Source organism: Mugil cephalus, chromosome 6 (assembly GCF_022458985.1).
Source record: "Mugil cephalus isolate CIBA_MC_2020 chromosome 6, CIBA_Mcephalus_1.1, whole genome shotgun sequence".
In the NCBI taxonomy this organism is placed as follows: Eukaryota; Metazoa; Chordata; class Actinopteri; order Mugiliformes; family Mugilidae; genus Mugil; species Mugil cephalus.
Genome location: NC_061775.1, coordinates 15670695 through 15691655, shown reverse-complemented (window position 1 = coordinate 15691655; position 20961 = coordinate 15670695). Strand labels below are relative to the sequence as shown.

The window sequence follows — 20961 nt, the reverse complement described above, 5'->3', positions numbered from 1 at the left end:
GGGCGGAAAACAACGCAGGAGGGAGTGACTGCTCTGAAAGGACAGGGTGAATCAAAACAGGCAAAACATCAAATGCTCCGTTGATATAGTGTGTACGTGCAGTCTATGAATACAAACACAGAGAACCACACCTTTATCCAGCTTAGATACACACTTCATAGTAGGCTGTTAGCAGGACATGTTTGAAGCTAAGGATTTGAAGACAAGCCCTCCGCCCGTCTCAGAGACCTGGGGAGTTCACAACACTGTTTACACTTTACTACTGACAATCTGCACAATTAGTTGGGATTAACTGTATTTGTATTTGCCCCATTGATGTTGGGTTTGGTAAAATGTAGGGATTGGACAGGCTAGTCGACTACACTACTGTGCCATGACGCTTTGGCTAATAGCTGATCATGTGTCAATAACAACATTGGCGCCTCCCTGAAGACAGGTGAGGAGTCCAGTGGGTCACCAGTTCATCAAGTGTGCGAAAACAAAGATGAAGATGAAGCCCATACTACCACGACACGCAAAATATGTAAATCAGTCCTAAAATACAACAAAAGTACTCTTGCTTACACTTGCGTGGGAAAGGTCCATATCCTCTCAATAAAAGTCATGGACTCATGGAGAAAGCTTCAGAGAAATACTGCATTTTATGTACCCACTATTCCATCTTCCATCTAACATGTACTGGAGTACTGTTAAATGCTATTGATGGTGCTGAGTTGCAGCCTGTTTTTATACAGGCTATACATATCTGCACTATACAGTATGTAACACATGAGCTGCCTGTCAATATGTATTCAGGTCAAGAATTTAGATTTTATTGTTGCAAAGCATTACTTTCTGCTGGGATTTTATTAGTGATGTCATCAGTGAGTAGTCGTTGTCAATTTGACTTCCAAACATATTATTTGACTTAAAAGAAATCTGAACTCTTGGAATCCCTAGTACGAAGTTAATTCATGTCTACACTAATACTTGTGCAATAAAAATTCTAGTCCACTCAGAATGTTATAGCACGCTAGCCTTGGAAGCTGGGCAGACATGGTGGCAAACATATTAAATATGCGTGATGTGTTAACTCACATTACACGCCGAGTATGTATGAGTCTTCCTGCACAACTAGAATCAACAAATTCTCAGCTCAACCCGTAAAAGGACAGTCAACAATCCACATTATGGGGCTCACCGGGATATAAATAGCACGTTGAAAAAGGTTCATACCGAGCTGCACATCTAACAACGGCACTTTCAGTGGTGTGTTAAACAGAACAACGCACATACACAGCCACCGCATCAAAAGACATGGAGACAATATTTGACACCCTCATTACCTTGACACTTCCACTGGTAATAGCACATAATCAACAGTAGTGTTATGTATCACAGTGTGGTTATTATTAAGGCTGCCAAGAATGGGATTTCACACGGCATGAACACACTAAGCTAATTACAGGGAAACCCAATGTACACCTGGTAGAAATGCAACAGATGTGACGACCATTAAATATGCAGTTAACAGGAAATCATTTCCAAAAGGTATTCAAGACCTTCATAGTTTTATAAGTGTTTTAATTGAAGACAATGAAATAGTTGCATGAGAAATAAAAAATAGACTTAGAGATCAACATTCAAATTCTGCTCCATCTCTGATATCCCCACAGCTGACAAATTGCAGCACAAGGTGTCTGTGGATGTTCAGGTGTTGGTTTCATAAAGTCATGTATGATTTATGAAACCTGCTAGCTACATAAAGGTATGCAGTCTCAGGTGGTGGATCTAGTATAAAATCATTCCTTACAGATTTGTGTTTTGGTTGCATAACATATTTGAGATCTTTGACTAAATTTAACATCTGTTTCTGTATAGCTCCTTGTGGAACTGGAATTTAATGGGCTGGTGGTTGTAGTCCCTCTGGTTTGTTTGTCACTAGTTAATAACACATGGTCAGATTCATGAGGAAATCACTGTAAGTGAATCCACTGGAAGTTCTTCTTGGGTTTGTATTGCATTTTTAGAGCACATTCTTGCATATTTAGATCCAAATTCAAATTCAAATCCAAAAGAGAATTTACCTGTACCAGGAGTGAGACTGTGTAAATATGGACAATGTCTGGCCACACCTTTGCATTGGCCTAACTACCACTATTTTCCATTTGATACGAGCAGTGTGGTAATTAATACTGCGGCCTGCTGTACTTCCACCAGTTACAAGGAAATGTCGGATTATACACTGCGCTTATTTTTAAATTTTTTGTTTTTACAATAGTCACAGTCCCACGGGATCACTTTACAGAGTGGTTGACGTGCCAACTGTTGGTCACCATTATGTCACATTCTGTCTCTATAGCATCAAATAACTAATTAAAATGAAACTTGTGCAAAAAATGACACTTGAACATATACCAACATTATATTAACTACCTGAAATGGCAGGAAACATCGCAAGTTCGCCTATACTGCAGCCTGTCACCAGGGGGAGCTGTACTTGCTTGGGCTTCACTTTTGAGGAGTTGTTCCGCATCCATCTTTATACTGTCTATGTATTGATTATCTGATCTTTAATTCAACTGAATAACAGTTATAATTATAATAATAATAATCATCATCATCATCATCATCACCATAATCAAAAATGAACTTCTATACCATTGCAATCCGAGGTAAGTACAGCCATACCTGCACAGAGGAGTATAATTCAGCCTTTTTTTTTTTCCGTCTGCTGCAATGACACCGTTTCCCATGGGGAGCATTAGAGTGTCATTCTGTCTTCTGATGCCATGGCAGGTAACTTCCTTACAGATGGTCCGCACAGCATGATGAGAAAGTTAAAGAAAGTGTCCTCAAGTTAGAGATGACATTACTTACAGACAGGACTGTGCTTCAAATCCTCTGCGGAGGCCCGCCTGAGAACTTGGATGGATAAGTTAATTCTCAATGTCACCTGTAACTTAGGCAGAGGTCTAGGCAGAGAGGAGGGCCAGTAAGTAAATGAGCATCTATTCTCACACAAGACTCAAATCTGATGACTTTAATTGCTTCTTTATCAATGTGCAACACCCAGGCGCCATATGCCTTGTGTGGGTGCGTATGCATGTGTATCTCTGTCAATGTATCTCCCCGTGCCTCTGTGAATTGTAGGCTATATTTGCCACCATGAGCCTTTGAGCCTTGAAGCCGAGTGTTGGGCCTGTTGTGGGGAGATAAACAGCTGAGGGAGATGGCAGATAGCGGAGTCTGAAATCTCTTTACTGCAGAAAGTCACTTCAGCGGCATCAACCCTGTGCTAAATATGCTCTCTTAAAAGAACACACACTGGATTGGGGATGGAACACTTGAATCTGTGCATATTTTGTTTCCAAGGACTGAAATAAGCCTTTATTGAGCACAGACCTAGAAGTCTACTGTGCATCAAAATAAATGAACGCCGACTTGGGAGTTTACTTTCCATCTTTTCAACAATGTTCACTGACAGAAATTTCGAAGCAGAGGAGGATCCTCTGCAGACATCTGCTCACGCACAATGCGCAGTGTTTTCCTTTTCAGAGCTACACATCTGAGAGTGTGCGCTGGCGTGAGATTGGTAGCTGGAGAGCACGAGTATGTATGTTTGGTAAAGCTCCAATCGAACTGTGTTTAGTCGGGATTTCGGTGCTCACTGTTCCAGAACCGCAGCCATGAGCAGAGGAGCGGACGGCCGAGCAGACCTGGAAACGCAGCTTTAAAATAGGGGAGGGTTTTTCCTATTTAGAGAGAATTATTCACCCAGTGGAGCTTGATATCCATCTTTCTGAGCAAGGTAATTCTGAGAGGTAGAACAGGTCTTCTCCTTTAATTCCACCATTGCATGGTCCCTAGAAAATAAACTGAGATTTCATTGTAAAAGGCAAACAGGAGGGTACAGATCTTGGCCTCACACTGATTTCAGCATTACCACTGTGCACATCCTGCACAATGACAATTTAGTTGATTGGTCACTTGCTACACTGAATTCTCACTCTGGGTGCCTGTTTGTGTATGTGAATCTATACCTGTCCGCTCTAATTACCACGGCGAAGGAACCCACTGACGTTCCCAGGGGGCTCCTGTCATAGCCTGCTGCCATTCAAGGCTCCAATGTCCAAACACGGAGCGGCTGCCAGACATGACACATCGATACACACACTCACTGAGATGCACAATTAGCATAAGACGCTGATGACATTCCTCCGGATACATTATATAACCAGGCCGCACGTCTCTCTTTGCCACTGAAGTCATAGCAATCAACAGTTCGGTCCCAGCGTCACTATGGTTTATATCTACGGTACATCTACCCATTCATTCAGGCCTTATATGTGAGAAGAAGAAAGAAGCAGATAATTAACTACACAGATCAGGCATAACATTATGATCACTGACAACTAAATAAATAGCATTGACCACCTTGTGACAATACAGTGTTCTGCTGGGAAACGTTTGAACCTGGCATTCATGTAGATGTTACTTAGATGTGTACCACCAACCTAGACCAGACCAGGCACCAGGCCTGATCCACAGAGGCCCCTCCCCTCAACCCACAGGGGCCCAAAGACCCCCACTAACACCATCCTGTATCCAGACACCACAGGACGCCCTCAGAAGGCCGTTCTCTGATGAGTCACAACTGTTTTGGAGGCACAAGGAAGCCCTGCACAATATTATGAAGCTGGTCTTAATGTTATGCCTGATCTGTGTAGGTTTGTGACTCAGCCCTTTTAATCAGTGATCTCACAACGATGATTTAGTTTGTTTGACGGCATTAAAGTAACATAACGGCCCTTAACACTGACACGGTAGTTATAATTGTGGTATACAGCGCGAGGCTAACTGCTGGTTTCTTCCAGTATTGCAATCACATCTATGTGACAGAAGGAGAAAAATGGTTTGTGTGCTTCCTGGAGCTTGGTGAAAGCATCTGAATCCACAGCTAGGCTGTGGATGGCCTGTAGAGCCTGCATGGGTGATGGATGACAATAATTATGTGGAACATCCACTCGCGTGTGTGTGCGTGTGTGAAGGTTGGGGTGGTGTGTTCATGTGAAATAATAACAGTGGCATGGCTGCACTGTTCAATCCTGGGACCCAGTCCACTCCATCATCCCCCCCCCCCGCCTTTCCACTGCCCTCAGTCTCCAATCTTTTACGTGTCTACAGCATGTAGGGTCCTGGCTTTGGGGCCAGTCTAGCTTTAAATACACTTTAACAACATCACCAATCTTAAGGGCCCATGAGAGGAGGCCAGCTGGCCAAAGTGTTGCCCGTGATATCAGCAGGGAACACTGAAATTGTAATTTGTAATCTGTCTAGCAGTGGATGGATGCAGCAACAAGACTAGTGTGAAAAGTCCTGCTGCTACGGATGGTGCACTGCTGCTATTATGTTCACAGAGTTGAGATTTTATCTATTTAATAATCATATAAAACACGTCACACAGAACACGTTTCATACGTTTTCAGTCGTATCTAGTGGCCCTGACTTGTTGCTCATGTGTTAGAAAGAGTTTGACGTTGACCTGATTGTCAAAATACACAGGTCAGGCATAACATTATGACCACCTTCCTAATATTGTGTAGGTCTCCCTTGTGCCTCCAAAACAGTTGTGACTCATCAGAGAATGGACATGGGCCTTCTGAGGGTGACCTGTGGTGTTAGTGGGGGACTTTGGGTCCTATGGGTTGAAGGGAGGGGCCTCTGTGGATCATCCCACAAATACTTGATCAGTTTAGGATCTAGTGAATTTGGAGGCCGGGTCAAGGTCGATGGTTCATGTCTAAATAACATCCACACAAATGCCAGGTTCAAATGTTTCCCAGCAGAACATGGAATTGTCACAAGAACTGTGACATTATCGAATTGCAAATTGTTATTGACCATCAGCGTATATATTCACTAAGGAATATGTCAGAAGCAAGGCAGGGGGTGATTTTTGCAGCTGGTGCAAGTTATTTGCAAGACTTAATGTTTTAAAAACAACTGCATTTTTAATATGCAATCAAAAACATAGTCCTACATAAATTAAAAAAACACAAGACTAATAAATACAAATCTAAACTCAACTCAATTTGCCATCATCTCTGCATTCGTCTTTGCAGAGACACAAGAAGTAAATGAAATCGTACTTGCAGATGTTATGCAGACAACATATATACAAGCTCCACACTGAGTAGTGACAGTAACACAGGAAGTCAAAGAGATGAAAAAAGAAGACAAAGGTTGGCGAGATGCAGCAGCATCAGTACGTAGGTCTGTCTCAAATGGGCGCCTGTCTCTTTTCATTCAGCACTCCAAAAGGCATTCAATAAAGGCAACTGGACTTGTAGAATTTCTTGAAGACGTTTCGCCACTCATCCAAGTAGCTTCTTCAGTTCTGAGAGACTGGTTTTCCTTCAGAATCTCTGCTGTCTAGGTGTCATCTCCATCTCTGTCTGGGGGATTAAAAGGCTCTAATAACAATCCAGCAACCTCTATGTCTTCAGTCTATTCAGTTAGAAGTATGCTGAACCACATTTGGGAGAAATGAGATTTAAAGTTGTGTTATTGTTGAACCAGCATTTAACATGATAAAAAAAAGAAAGAAAAAAAAAAAGCTGACCAGATCTGTTTATTTACAAAGCCCAAAATAAAATGTACCACTTAGGTCTGTGTTGCACAACTTTAGCTAACGTCTTCTAACTAATGTAACTTTTCAGATTCCATGGGGAGGAGACCACATTTATGTTAATTGCGTATAGAAACAAGTCAAATTAAACCCTAAGACAACCGGAAGGCTAAATCCAAGCTAAATTAAATTTACTTCTCTCTCGTCTAAAACAAAACATTAGCGCCCACGTTGCAACTGGAGAATTTGACTCTTATCAGAAATGTACAGTTACAAGACTCTGAGTCCCACTATAGAGCACCGTTCATATGGCCTCTTCTACCGCGAGCAAAGTAAACACAACCTCCGTCTGAAGGCAGCGTCGAACTCGACACTCGAGCAGTTCTGATCCATCTGGTACTAACAAAGTGAAGAGGCGGTGCTAATTAAAACTAATGAACTGCTGATGAGCGACTGACTTTGTGGACTTTTTCAATGCTTGAAATTAGCTCGTATCAAATTAGCGTAGTTGTCTGCGCGGGGTACACCGCCTCCAGACAAAATGCTGCAGTCACCTGAAGTCTCAAAGCAAACAGAGTGGGAGCATAACGAAAAGGTAAACATCGCACTCCTACCCTGCAGATGTTCACATTTACACTATTTCATTTCTTATTAAGTTACAGTTCGGCAATGTATCAGCCCAGGGTAGGTCGTAGATTTTTCATAGATCTTCTTTTTTTTCAATAAATTAATTATTACTATTATTGTCTGTGGGAGAAAGAAACTAATCATAATAAAATTAATACCTTAAAATGAAACCAGAAAAGCGGTTCAAGATAATATTTAACTCTACTCACTTGTGTTAAACATATACTTGAATTGTGTTTCGTTTAACTGGTTTCAGCTTTTTCAAAATAGTAGCCTGTTCACTTACTAAATGTTTTAATAAATCATTTTTAGCTACCGTGTCTGGTTTGTCTCTTACAACACTGGTGAACTTTTCCAGCTTCGCCTTTGCAACGCTGACTTCGTTACATTACACTTTCACCTGTTCCTGTCCAGGGACAGCCTGCTGCACCCTGTCCTTGAAACTACAGGTTTCAGTCTGGTATGCCGTCAGCAGGTCTGTCCCTGGCTGCTCTTCCTCCTTACACAAGAATTATAATTAGAACTGGTGAACTTTATGCCAACATGCCTTGATACAGGTTGTACCAGGGACCTCAAAAGGCTCTTTCATGTTTTTTTTTTTCTCTACAGTGTCATCAAACTGAACAACAAGCCAACCTGAATGACCTGACATTTACACAATAAGTCAGGGTCGGGCTGGACTTCTTCTTTTTTTCCACTCGACACCTTAGAGATATCTCTCAAGGCAAACACATTTATACTTTATTCGAAAAAGGTAAACTTAAAATCCCAGTGAGTGTAGGAAGAAAGGGTCTTAATGTAAATGTGAACAAAGCATCAGTGGAATATATATGAATGACCTATTAGTTTAAGTATAGCTTACTGTTTTCCCTCCCTCAACAAATAAATAAAGTGCCAGGAATATTAAAGGAATAAAACTTTATTCTGCACTTCGAAGCACTACTTTACTTTAATAATCTGAATTTCAGTCAATTATATTTCTTCACCACTTACAGTGTGGGAAAAAAAAAAAATGTGTTCCCTGGACACTTATGAGATTTCTTGTTAGTGCCAGTGTCTCAGCCTGTCCTCCCTAAGACAGAAACCGTTGAGCCAGCCCGTTACTGGCAGTGCACATTGCCCTCCACTCAGGAATGCTAATAGCGCAGCGGCTTGCCATATTCAGGTGAGTCCAATGGTGCATCACAGAAACTCCCACATTCAAACAAGTAGCCGGGGAGGAAAACACCCTCCTGGCACCGGCGGGGGCGGGGGGGAGGAGGGGGAGCACAGAGGTATCCCTTTAATGACCTGTGTGTCCATTCACCTCTGTGCCCTGGGTCGTGAGAGAGCCGAGGATTCCAGGAGGGATTTGAGAGCTGGTCCGTCTTAAGTTTCATAACATATTGTCAGAGTGTGAACATGAGACACCGCAGCATTATGCTCGGCATTTATGTAATCCCATATGTAATATAATAGTCTGTACTTAGCGAGGAAAACAAAAGCATAAAGTAGGCAAGAGCTTAAAATTACTGCATTGGATTCTGTCATATTTGTCTGTAGCATTCAGCGCTGTCTAATGCTTGTCTGAAAGGTATTCCACACAGAAGGGAGTGCCAGCCTAAGAGTGCTAACTGCAGGGAACCATTGAAGTCTAGTCACGAACGCAAGTAAGGCTGGATGACAGGCTTGGAGATGGAGGACTTCAAAACAAATCAAATCAAGAGTTAGAAAAAGGCCACTTTTACGCCTTATATATTGGACGAAACCTAATAAATAATCTCGTTATATCTTGATTACTACAACCCTTACAGAGAGTCCCCTTGAGTGCGACATTGGAACCACATCCGAGGTGATGTTTGGGTCCTTTACCCCGCCAGCCTCCTTTTAACACCCAGTACTGATCGGCCACAAGCACTTCTACAGATCCATATTGTCGATGCAAGGCGGCTGCAGTAACCGCCACCCCCTCGCAGACGAGGAAGTGAAAGGCCTTTCATTCTGTTCTGCTCCGCTGCAGAGTCATTTCAACTCAGAAATTTGCCTGTCTCATTTTACACCATTTTAATTTCCTTTTACCATTTGAAGTTGTGACAGACATGCCGGCTGCTCACAACACCGCCTTCTTGACTGATTCCCCATTAATGGTTAACTGCTCTGTTAGCAAAGAGCCTTAATGCATGGCTGATAAGCTCTCCCGCTGAAGATGTTAAGCAGTCTAATGTTGTTAGAGCACACTGTGGGGATGTCGTGAGCAAAACCCAGTGGGTTGTTCCTGTCAAATTGTCTGTTTTTGCTTCTTGGCGCAACACTGCCGACATCAAGAGGAATACTCAGACAAAGAACAATTTTTGAATATCAGACACGGTTTGCAAATGTTTTCGTTCTCATTTTGGAAGACCTTTTCTGTCACAAAGCAACAGCAGATGAGACAGTTCATTATTTTTTTCCCATTATGATTTGAATTGTTCATATACCGGCTCACCGGTATGCCAGTATACACCGAATGTTGTGCGGCGAGACACTGTTTCAGACCGGACCGGACAGAAAGGTGCCGTGTCGGACTCAAAATTGTCTCCAAGAAAAAAAAATACTACAGTTATTACAGTAGCCAGTCAAGCTGCTATTGACATTACAGACGCAGCAGTTTAAATATAAATAAATATGTCAGAATAAATTATGTTTCTTCATTTCATCTTGATAACATTTTTTTTTTTTTTTTTCTCCAAACTGTAAATATCCCCAGATTTCCACATCAGCAGGCAGCGCTAACACGGGGCCATGCAAACCTGTTTACCACTAGCATGGGATTCTGCATCATCACAGGAAAAATTGTTCATCCTTAGTCAATCTACTGCATTGATTCCTCTCTCAACCAGTAGCAAATGTTGTGAACTCATGATTATGCATGGAAAAAAAAAACTGTGATACCATCAGAATTTTTAAAAATACCATGATATACATTTTTGGTCATACCGCCCAACCCTACATGAGCATGTCTTTGGCTGGAGTATCCAGAAAGAAACCACGTAGGCACAGTGAGAACTCCACACAGGAAGGCCCCAGTCAGCAGAGGGAACTGAACTCAGAACCTAGGATGCACATTTACCTAAAACATTTATTTAGGACCTACTACAGAGACACACTTTCTCAAGGTAAGATGTTCATAAAGAAAGGAAACTTCTGAGCAACAGATAAAGAAATTTAAAAAAAAGTAGCAGAGGCTGTGACGTCCTGCTTTTTAATCCACATTTCAGGAGAAGATTGAGGCGTCGAGCACAGTAGTGAAGGTTTTGTCTGCTGGTTACTCACATGTACCAATTTAAGCCATTTCACAAGTCTGCACTGCTTGTACATTATTACTGCTTTCCAACATGGAGGAGAATATCCAAGGTTACAAGACAGGGTTACGGCATTGTGTTTTTCCAAGAAGCTACGTATGCAGCAGTTATGTGACCTTAAAGTCTAGCAGCACCACCATGAACTGAGATCAGGTGTCAGGAGTCACAAGTTTCCAGCAAGTTTTGGAAGTATGAAGCTAATTAGAAAAAAAAACAACTTTATTTGTCCCACAAATTTAGGAAATTATAAAAAAAGAGATGTTCTGCACAGTGGATTTATATGTAAAACCAAAAGCAACACTGAATAGACACGTCGTGTTATTTGTTCACGGGTCCTTGAACAAGAAAGCCAAAGTAGAGACATAACTCGTTAACAAGCCATCAAAAAAGAAACACACACACACAAAAAAAAACACATTGCAATAATAAGGGAGGGCTACAGAGCTCAAAGACCAGTCTGGTATCACCTAACAGCGTAACAGATAATAAGACAGGTCATGTTGAGTGCAGGCAGTACTCATTTTTTGTTTTTGGTGCGTTGTTTTATGCCAGGCAGATCCCTGTCATTAGCCTTGAACCTAATCAAGCTTAAATTGTATTGCACTGACATGTCCTGTCTGCAAGATGACATAGAACCAACCCAAGAGACAAACATCAAGCAAGGATGACCTTATGGTGTGTTCAGACAGTCAGTGAAAAGGCAGCTGGCTACGAGTCATTATCAATGAACGCCAGCCACACTAAGCTACAGACTCATGCCGTCTCCCGGTGCTGTGCGACAGCTGTGATGCACAACAGATAATAGTTGAGCTAGCATAGTTAACACTGTACCAACAGCTTTAAATTAAAAGCAATACAACTGTAAAAAAAACATTAAGCGAAAAAATCTGATGTTGCAGTAAGTAATTGTGCCAGTTCCTGATGAGAATGTGATGTGCTTTACAGCAGCAACGTGTAAATTGTAACACAATCTTACTGAACTCAAGCCCTTGTTTTGTAAAGCTCCTTGAAATGTGGGCATTTACTGCATAGCTAACATGCTATTTAAATTCTATGGCTTCTGGTTCTGTCTATCATCTATCACAGGCTTCAATTTCATCAGATAACTGGACCGTGTGAAGGACTGAGGAGTGAGCTGACAGGATGAGCATGATTTGGGCTGGTTTCACATCATTTTGGTGTTTGTTCTAATTACTTTTTTAATGCTGGTTCAAGCATTCACTCTTCAGTAGAAATTGTACTTCTAGAGCAGGGGTTTTCAACGTGTTTCAGCCCAAGGACCCCTAAAACTGATGGAGAGATTAACACTGTGTTCTATATTAAACTCGGCCCTGTGCTATTTATAAATATACATTATTATTATCATTTTGCATTCAATATTAAGATATCCCTTATCCCTTTACTAAATTATGATGGATTCATGTTAATGTGTATTTAAATAAATTAAAATTTGTATAAAAAATGTCTAATCTACCAAAGATTTTGCGACCCCCTGTAGTACCACTGAGGATCCACTGTTGAAGATCTATGTTCTAGAGGTTTAGTGTAATTTTACTGGAGTCTTAACAGAAAATCTTCCTCTGTTACGAGGTTGCAGATGTTGGTTCCTTCATTTTATATCAAGTGTACATTTGAGTATTTAAGTATTTCTGTTTTGCATCACTTTGTTGTGTTTGTTCCTTTTATTTCTGTTATCTTATCTCAAAGATTGTCCGAACAATCACCAAATGAATCATGAATACATTAACAATGCATATTTATAAAACATCTATTAACACAGGTAGTAACTATTAGTACATTTATCAATAATAAGGTGTGCAAATGTATGCTTCTGCTCTTTCTAAAGCCTTTCTCTTAGCCTCTCACGCCCAAACAGGAGACACAGAGTTTTTATCTAAATTCTCTAACCTTCCCTAGTGCGGCATACACATCCAGTAACAACCTCATTGATGGGAAAGTAAGACTTTCCCATTATTGACAGCCAAAACACTACATTTAATCCCCTGTGCGCTTTCCAATGCTGCCCTTCCCCCCAGGATGTAACAGGTGCCTGGGTGCATCTGAGGCAACTTACTCATAAAGGAAAGAGAACATGAGAAAAAGGCTGTTTGACAGAGAGAAAGAGAGAGAGAGAGAGATTAGTGAGGTAAAGATAAGATAGGCGAGGTAGTTGGCCAGGCCTATTGTACACAATGTTTCTCTAAGTTATTTGTAACTTAATGCTGCCTTTTCACTTCTTTTTTCACCTGACTGGCCTGAATTTGTGATAAAGTTTACTGGAGGGTTATTTTTCAACCCGGGCATCATTACAGGAAACACAATTTACAAACTGTTTCTGGCAAAACTTGAGCAAGACAGCTTTATCTGTCTTCCAATTCAAACAATATTTTCAGATCATGCACACAATCAGTCACAAATAACTGTCTAAATAACACGTTCTGGAGATCCAACAAACAATTCAGTGTTGAATGTTTGTGGATAGTGGGGATGGGCAATATGGGCTAAAAAAAAATGTATCCTGATACATTTTGCCATTCTGGTGATAATGATAAAAATCGTGATAAAAAATGTTATAAGTCCGATCCATGTTTTTGTCTCAGTCTGTCACTTTATTCTGTCTTGAGAGCTCTAAGATGATACTAGTTAGCACAGTCAAATAACCTACTTAACATTAGGTTTAAGTAGTAAGTTGTGGAAAAAACTTAAGTAACTACCCAAACATGTCTTCCGCCAGGTGAAATGCAGTACATTCGGCCATATCTTTCCATCACTTACTTACTTATCGTATGGAATAGACTGACTGAATGCGTACGTGAGGTGACCAGATTTCTGAATTGATATCCAGGGACATTTACAGGTCGGAGATAAAAAAACGGTTTCATTTATTTTGACGTATTTATTCATATCTTCACACATTTAAACTATGTCTGTAATGCCAATAGCAGCGCAACCGGCTACCGTAATAGTTGTAGTCTGTGCGCAACATGCTACACAGGTCATCCAAAATGGGGACTGTCCCCAGAAATCGAGGATGTCTGGTGACCCTAATTTACTGGAGGATGTGTCTGTTGTCAACAATGCTGCTTTCTCCAGACGTATTTGCTAACTCATGTCATGCCACGGCTTGTGCTTGTACTTCAGGTGGCCGAATCAATTTGTTGTGTTGCTAAACTTGGCCGTTATCTTTGTTTGAAAACCTTGCATACGGACGAAGTTTGTTCCACATCCACCCAATGAAATCCAAACCACTTCCATAGTACTGACGAGGAGAGTTTGTAAACTCAATAAAATTTCTGTTGTTTACAGGAAACCGTGAATGCCCACTTTTTCTAAACCAAAAATTCACAGTAGGAATTGATAGTGGAATAGATAAAGAATCGTATCAATAAGCAGAACGGATAATGGCATCAGTATCAATAAAATCTTATCAATGCCCATCCCTACATCTGATACGCATGGATCACACAACAGTCCATCTCACAATAGTTTTCAGTAATGCACCTGTGTCTCATTCTGCTGTTGGCTCTGGAAATTTTCTTCTATGCGACTAAGGTGACTTCTCTTGTAAGAAAATGTTTCTTACAAAATGACAGGAATTCTCAATGGACTTGCTTTCAGTGCTCCTCATCATGCAGATTGCCGTTTCCTCCTTTGTGTTAGTCTACTATCTGGTGCACTGATTGACTGATGTTCCGTCTTGAAAGTGGCAGCCTTTTTCCATACACTTACTGAGACCATGACTTTCCTAGACGGCTTTCATAAAACTACCATGACCTGTAGACGGTCATCCACGGAAAGCCATGGAGAAAACTTTTGCAAGTGGTTGAGGATAGATTAGTGTGGTGGGAGGCAGCATTGATGAATTGATGGTGTATATTGACTATAATCCACAATATTACTGTGGACTATTAATGTTGATAGTGCTGCTCAGAAGAACCAAACAGGACAAAGACCACAGAGAAATGTAAGACAATGCTTGGAGTTATATGTCTCCAATCAGACATGGTGATGGAGATCACTCAGGGTTTAGTGACTACGTGACAAAACGTGGCATACACAATCAGGAACATCCAATCTGATTTAAATAACTTCTATACTATAGTGGGTATACACCAATGCACGCATCAAAGAAAGAAAAAGAACATCAGCTCACTTCTCTGAATTCCTTCATTAGGGTGGCTACAGTGAATCTACTACAATCAAGTTGCACCTGATATTTTTGTTGGTCTTGTGCTTCCTTTTAATTATTCTCATCTTCCGCCTCTGAAATAGCTTTGTTTCATCATTGCTGGGATCACTTCATATTTTAAGAGACTGAACTCACTTCACGTTATTGGTCCCAGTTGGCATGGTTTTGCACCGTAATTGTAAATAGCATATCATTAGCAACAATTGTGATCTATTTTGAGTTTTTGCACTCCAACTCTTTTAACTAATACCTCCCGTGGCCACGATTATGCATCCGACTGTAAATTGTGAGAATGTGTTCAGAGATCTGGCAAAAGAGCGATGAGTGACTGATGCAGATCTCAATTACTCCATTTGCATTAAGTCGCATTGAACTTGTTAAAAACTGCATAAGATTTTTAGAGTGAGTGATTGAATTAATGCTTGCATTAGATGCTTTAACAGTTTTAGTGTCGTCACCACTGTGCATATAGATATCCACTCTGCCGAAGAAAATACAGCCCCGGCACTCCCGTCTCTACGCTACCCACCTTTACTTTGGAAGTGCCCTGAGGCAGGGTATCTCGGAGGCCATAAAATACTTCACAGAGACTGGTTATTACAGAGCGAACAGCAGAGAAACGGCAAAGATGTGGGAAAGAAATCTAGCATTTAAAAAGACACTGATGCTGATTCACCGCCTATCAGTGCAACCTGCAGTACGACTCGGGGCTATAACAAGTAGAGGAGGCTTGTTTGGAGTGATGGCCCCTCTGGAGTGTCACAATCAACCGAAAGAGAAAAGTGTACGATATTTTCCGAAGGAAGGCATGAAACGCCCCCGCGTGAGAAGCTGCTCTCCCCTCCGTTTCTCCAGCTACATTGTACTGGATTCGGTTCCTGCTGTCTTCACCACACCCCCCTCTCCTTCGCCCATCATCCCCTTAAGCTCTCTCCGTCGGTTCCCTTCATGACTAATGCTGCACTCTCATTACCCAGAGTCCTGCTGTCGACTCTGGAGCGTCTTCATCCTCTCTCGCTCTCTGATCTCCCATTCCTGCCCATTCTCACTTATTGCGCTCGCTGTTTTGTATTTCCATTCTCACTTTAGCTTTCACTCTCTCTCTCTCTCTCCCTCCCTCCCTCACACACACACACACACACACACACACACACACGCACACACACACAGGCTGTGAGTAGAGCACCACAGAGGTGTTATCCTTTTTTATTAAAAGAAACACACACTATTTGGACATGCAAAGCTCAGATTTAATAATCCGGATGATGAGTAATTACCATATACGACCATAATTGAAATATATTTTGAAAATGGAAACTAAAAGAACAGAAACTTGAACAACTCCCTTTATAACTGGGAGAAAACTGGACTGAATATTACATATCTTGTCATATGTGGCACTCTCAAAACCACCTAATGTGAAAAAGTACAGTTTTTGTAAAAACTGTTGCTAATCTACGTAGGATGAATGATGAAAATGAAGAATATTTTTACTTACTGTAACAAAAAGTACTGAGCTTTTGTTACGAGTGGTTTCCTAGAGTCTGTGTCAGACAGGTGCCTTGCATGTTAATTCTACGATATCCTTGATGCTCGGGTTCATTAGTTCGTGTGCGCTTTTAAATTCTCTGTGACGAACGGAGGAGTGGACCATTATTGGGTATGGCGAATGGAAAATATAGAATGGCAGCAGCGGGGTGTGGAATATAAAAATATACATTCAACACTGACATGTAAAGTGGGTGTTACATAAACTAAGAAGAAGAAAAAAAACAGTAGCAGAGCAGACAATGGACCAAATAACCCATTTAGCAAAGGGAAGAGGAAGCCCCAGGAAATGCATTTTAATCTCCTTTTCAAATCGTGATGTAGCTGATGATGATGATGGAAGAAAGCTCGTGTCACAGGGGTTTATGAAGACTAAAAAATAATACAAAAAACACGACTAGAAGAACTGCTGCATTTTAGTGGCGCTTATGCTGTGAAAACTTTCAGAAATCGCTTTTCATCAAACAAATTTGTCAAGTCAAACACATCAGCATCACTTATCAAGAAAACACCTTGACATGTATCAGCCACAACATTAAAACCACCGACAGGAGAAGTTAATGACATTGACCATTTCGATACAATATATTCTGTTGGGAAACGTTTGGACCTAGCATTCATGGTTGAATGGAGACCAGCTACTCCCACCCCACAGCAATGACACTCCTTGCTGGCAGCAGGATGCAGCCTGACACAAACAGCACAAGCCCAACTAACAACATGAGGACACCCTCAGAAGGACCATGATGGCTTCCCTGAGGAAATAATGTTATACCTAGTCAGCTTATATCAGTTCACAGCTTTCTCTTTGTTTCGTAGCCTTAAATACCAGTCAGCTAACAGTGAATATCAGCTGTGTCTCGTAAACGAAAAAGATTTTTTTGTTTAGTGGAACGTTTACTGCTGACAATATCTACATGGCAGAATATGTGTAATGAGTTCCTGAATGATATGGAAAAGGCTGCCAGAGAGGCAGCTCTTTCTGTGTGTGGTTGTTTGTCTACCAATTACAGCGTCGATTAAATAAATGTGTTCGGGCTCCATCTTGCCGCTGGCAAAGAACAAAGCTATCTAGAGACACACCTAGGGGAGGTTCCCAGCCAAAATTATTTTCAACATATTCCTGCTCAGTAAACATGAACGCACACTTATACTGGGCCCTATTTACGACTTTGGCACCTAACAGCCGAGCCGCAGACATTTCCAACCATCGAGGACATTATTTGTTCCATCAAAAAGGGAGTTCAGCTGAAGTTTATGCTGAGAAGGTTTTGGTTCAGGTACAGCTGGCGGCAAATCACCGAATGCTCTGAAATGACTAAATTAACTCATAACATGAATGAGATAAGAATAAAGCACAGCAGTCCACAAATGAACTGCTTCCTGGATATGAAGCAATACTCAACAGGAAATGAGATAAAAACAAATATAACGCAGAAGTTGTCTAATTGAGAAGCGTGGATCTAATTGGGTTAGGCCACTGGTGGGAATGGGGATTTTTGAACATCAAAAAATGTTAGTGTGTAACGATGTGAAATAATTCTCGCAGACCCATGAGGGCATTAAGACTAAACAATAATATTCTGCTTTCCATTAACAATTCTATTACTGTGATTCAACTTCCTGTGGAGAACCAGCACATAATGGGTAGGAAGCAGTGAAAGTCACCTATGACACAGCCACACCTAAAGTTGGTTGGTTTCTTCACACTGCACCCAAGAACTTAACTAAAACCTACAAAAAATCTTGTTTAGCGTTCATGTTTCCATTTGCATTACATCAGAAGAACCAAGAACACTACGGTTACACACAATAGTGCACTAGCTTAACAATCACAAGAGCATTTGATGCACAATTTTGAGTTCACCTTCGTGTTGAGCTCCTGGCTTTTTAGTGTGCCGTGACTCTATTCCACCAACTGAAATGAGATGACTGACGCTTTTCAGAGGTAAACACAAAACCTCAAAGTGTCGTCTAGACAGACAAGCTCTGATAAAAGGCTGACACAGGATCACATGAACATAAAAAACCCGTCTGTGTGTGTGTGCAAGTGAAGCGAGGAGAGGCAATGAGGTCTTACCTTCCAAAACCGTGAGCTTGGCGCTTGTGTTTATCTCTCCCACACTGTTGGTGGCTGTGCATTCATAGATGGCTTCGTCACGGTGGGTTCTCAAAGGCTGGATGCGCAGCACTGAGCCTGAGCCGTCATCAAACTCGATCACCTGGCCAGATGATAGCAGAGGGGGGATTAACGACATCATCTGTGTATTCCAAGTCAAATTTAGATCTGTTTTGTATTTCCCCATTGCAGAAAAATACGAAAACAAAGGCATTAAAGCTTGCTTTTTTTTTTTGCTCAAGTTGCAAATCTCAAGGTTGTGAAAAGCATTTAAAATCGATTCTTCCTTTCAGCTGTTAACAACCACCTGTATGACTGTGGTCCATCAAAATGAGAAAAGATGAATTTGAATTGTTAGAAACTTGAAAGCAAAATTGTGAGAAACAGCAAGGCAGCTTTGAAGAAGTTTTGGCAAAACATTGCATATTCAAATGGAAATTTCAACATTTTGATGAAGCTAATTTCCCTCTCTTTTTAAACTCAACATAAAAAGGAGGATTAAGCACACAGATGGGATCAGAAAGTTGTGCAAAATCTTTACTTGAGTGTTGACGTCATCTGTGTTTCTGAAAAGACTGGCCTCGTTCTTGGGGGTTTCTCCCCATATTCTAAGAGAAATGAGCACCAGTACACCAGCGCTGGCTTTTAGAAGTGAAATCTTTGAACAAAAATCAGGAAGTTGTAACAATTTAAGTATTTAGGTGTTGACATTTTCCCCTCATTAACTAGTATTGCCACAATACTGAAAACACTCTATCGTCGTAAGTCTGAAAGTGGACTCTATCTGGCTAATTTTAAACACTGTTTCTTTTGTTTTAAAATCAGACTGGATTAACCTGGATTCAGCTCCCTGTTGGAGAGCAATAGAAGGTGATTTGGTATCCCCACACAGGTTAGAGGATCTCATCTATTCTAATATTCCCCTAAAATGAGCCAAGTTACGATTTGGTCCCATAGTGAGCTTCCTCTTGTTAACGTGGCATCTTACTGAAAAATATTCCAAAACTCCTTGTAAATGGTACTGAAACAGCTCTCTTTCCAACAACTACTCCCTCCGAACTGGGGGGACACCCTTTCTCACCATCGGCCTGGAGCACTAAAGGCGTCCAGACCCAAGCTGATACGTTTGATGAAAGCGGACTCTGTGACTTTAATGACCAGAAAGTGACATGCAATCTGCCTGGCACAGCCTTGTTTTTTATTATGTTGTTGTTTTATTATTTATTTCCAACTACGGTCGTCTATGAAAACTTATGGGTGTGCCGTGGAGCACCCCACTGACCACCCATCCTTTGCACTACACTTTGCACAACAAGGGTCAGAAGAGGGGTCTGGTTTTGTGACTGTATGTGCTTTTTTGGGATGTTGCATATGAACTTGTTTCCATTATGTATTATGTGTATGTGGTCTCAGGACTCTATTCATAGGTCCTACCTCACTCCACATAAAAGTTATGTCATAAAGCAAATATCATCTCTGATCTGTACTCTTTGCTCAGATGGACTTACAGGTACCTGTAGGCATATGCACCGAGGGAAATCTGTGCTTCTCTAAGTACTATTTTGAACGTATCTATGCCATGCTCTCCTGTTGTGTTACTGTTTAATGATACCACTGATCTGAATTTAACAAAGTGGAAAAAGCGCCTTCTCTTGTCGGGCATCAGCAGCAGCCAAAAAAGATGCTGGCCTTGAGATGGAAACCCCCCACGCTCAACTGCTCAGGCTGAGTGGATTAACACCTACGCTGATGTTGTCAATATGGAGTTGTCAGTGGCGAGAATACACGGTGCTACTACAGATGCTACTCTGGCATGGCTAGCAATGGCAGATGAGATCAAGGGGTTACTATAGCTCCTAGGATTTTCTGACTGTATATAAACTCATATGTTCTGTGTGTATAAGGAGATCCGGGGTAAAGGGGTGCAGGATGGGAGTATTATTTTTAGGATTTTTATTTTATTTTGTCTGTACGTGCTGTTCAAAAAATCAAGAAATTGTGCTTGTGTGACCATTTGACTGTTTGCGCCTTTCACCCTTTCGGATTTCTTCTGAGCAATTTCCTTCCCAGATCTTAGCCCAGACCTAGAATTATTCTTAAAATTTAGAGGAGCAGAGCTGGCGGAAATAGAAGGAACAACATCTCGCTGAGTTTGATCAAGTTACTTGAAGTGACCTAAATCCTGACCCTCAGAGCAGCTGAAGGAAGGCATGCACAACAATGAGCTTGAGTGAATAACCGGTATGCGAGGGGCTTTAGGAATGTAGGAAGGTAAAGACTAAAGGTCAGAAGCCAGGACACTGGGCCTTTCACTTCCGCTCCACAGTAATATGTGTGACCCAGCATGACAACTGGCATAAATCACATTCTTGCTCTAATGAAGAGAGCACTGAGCTGCACTCTCTTCCTGCCTCGGTACTGTAGGAATTCTGCCCATCACATGCGCAGGGAAGCCATCAGTTTAAGTAACACTTAGTCCAAAAAAAGATTCCGAGAAAGAGACGTTATAATAAAATAAATAATATATTACGTTCTCGTCTCAGTGCAG

General features: G+C 41.2%; 1 protein-coding gene across 29 annotated transcripts in view; it reads right to left on the bottom strand.

Moving 5' to 3' along the window:
* ptprfa (protein tyrosine phosphatase receptor type Fa) overlaps positions 1–20961 on the bottom strand; it is a 211834-nt gene that overhangs the window by 113969 nt on the left and 76904 nt on the right. For all 29 annotated transcript variants that reach the window (XM_047588233.1, XM_047588235.1, XM_047588241.1 and 26 more), the window contains exon 4: positions 18375–18516. In XM_047588233.1, the coding sequence (XP_047444189.1) occupies positions 18375–18516 (142 nt within the window). The remainder of the gene's footprint in view (positions 1–18374; positions 18517–20961) is intronic.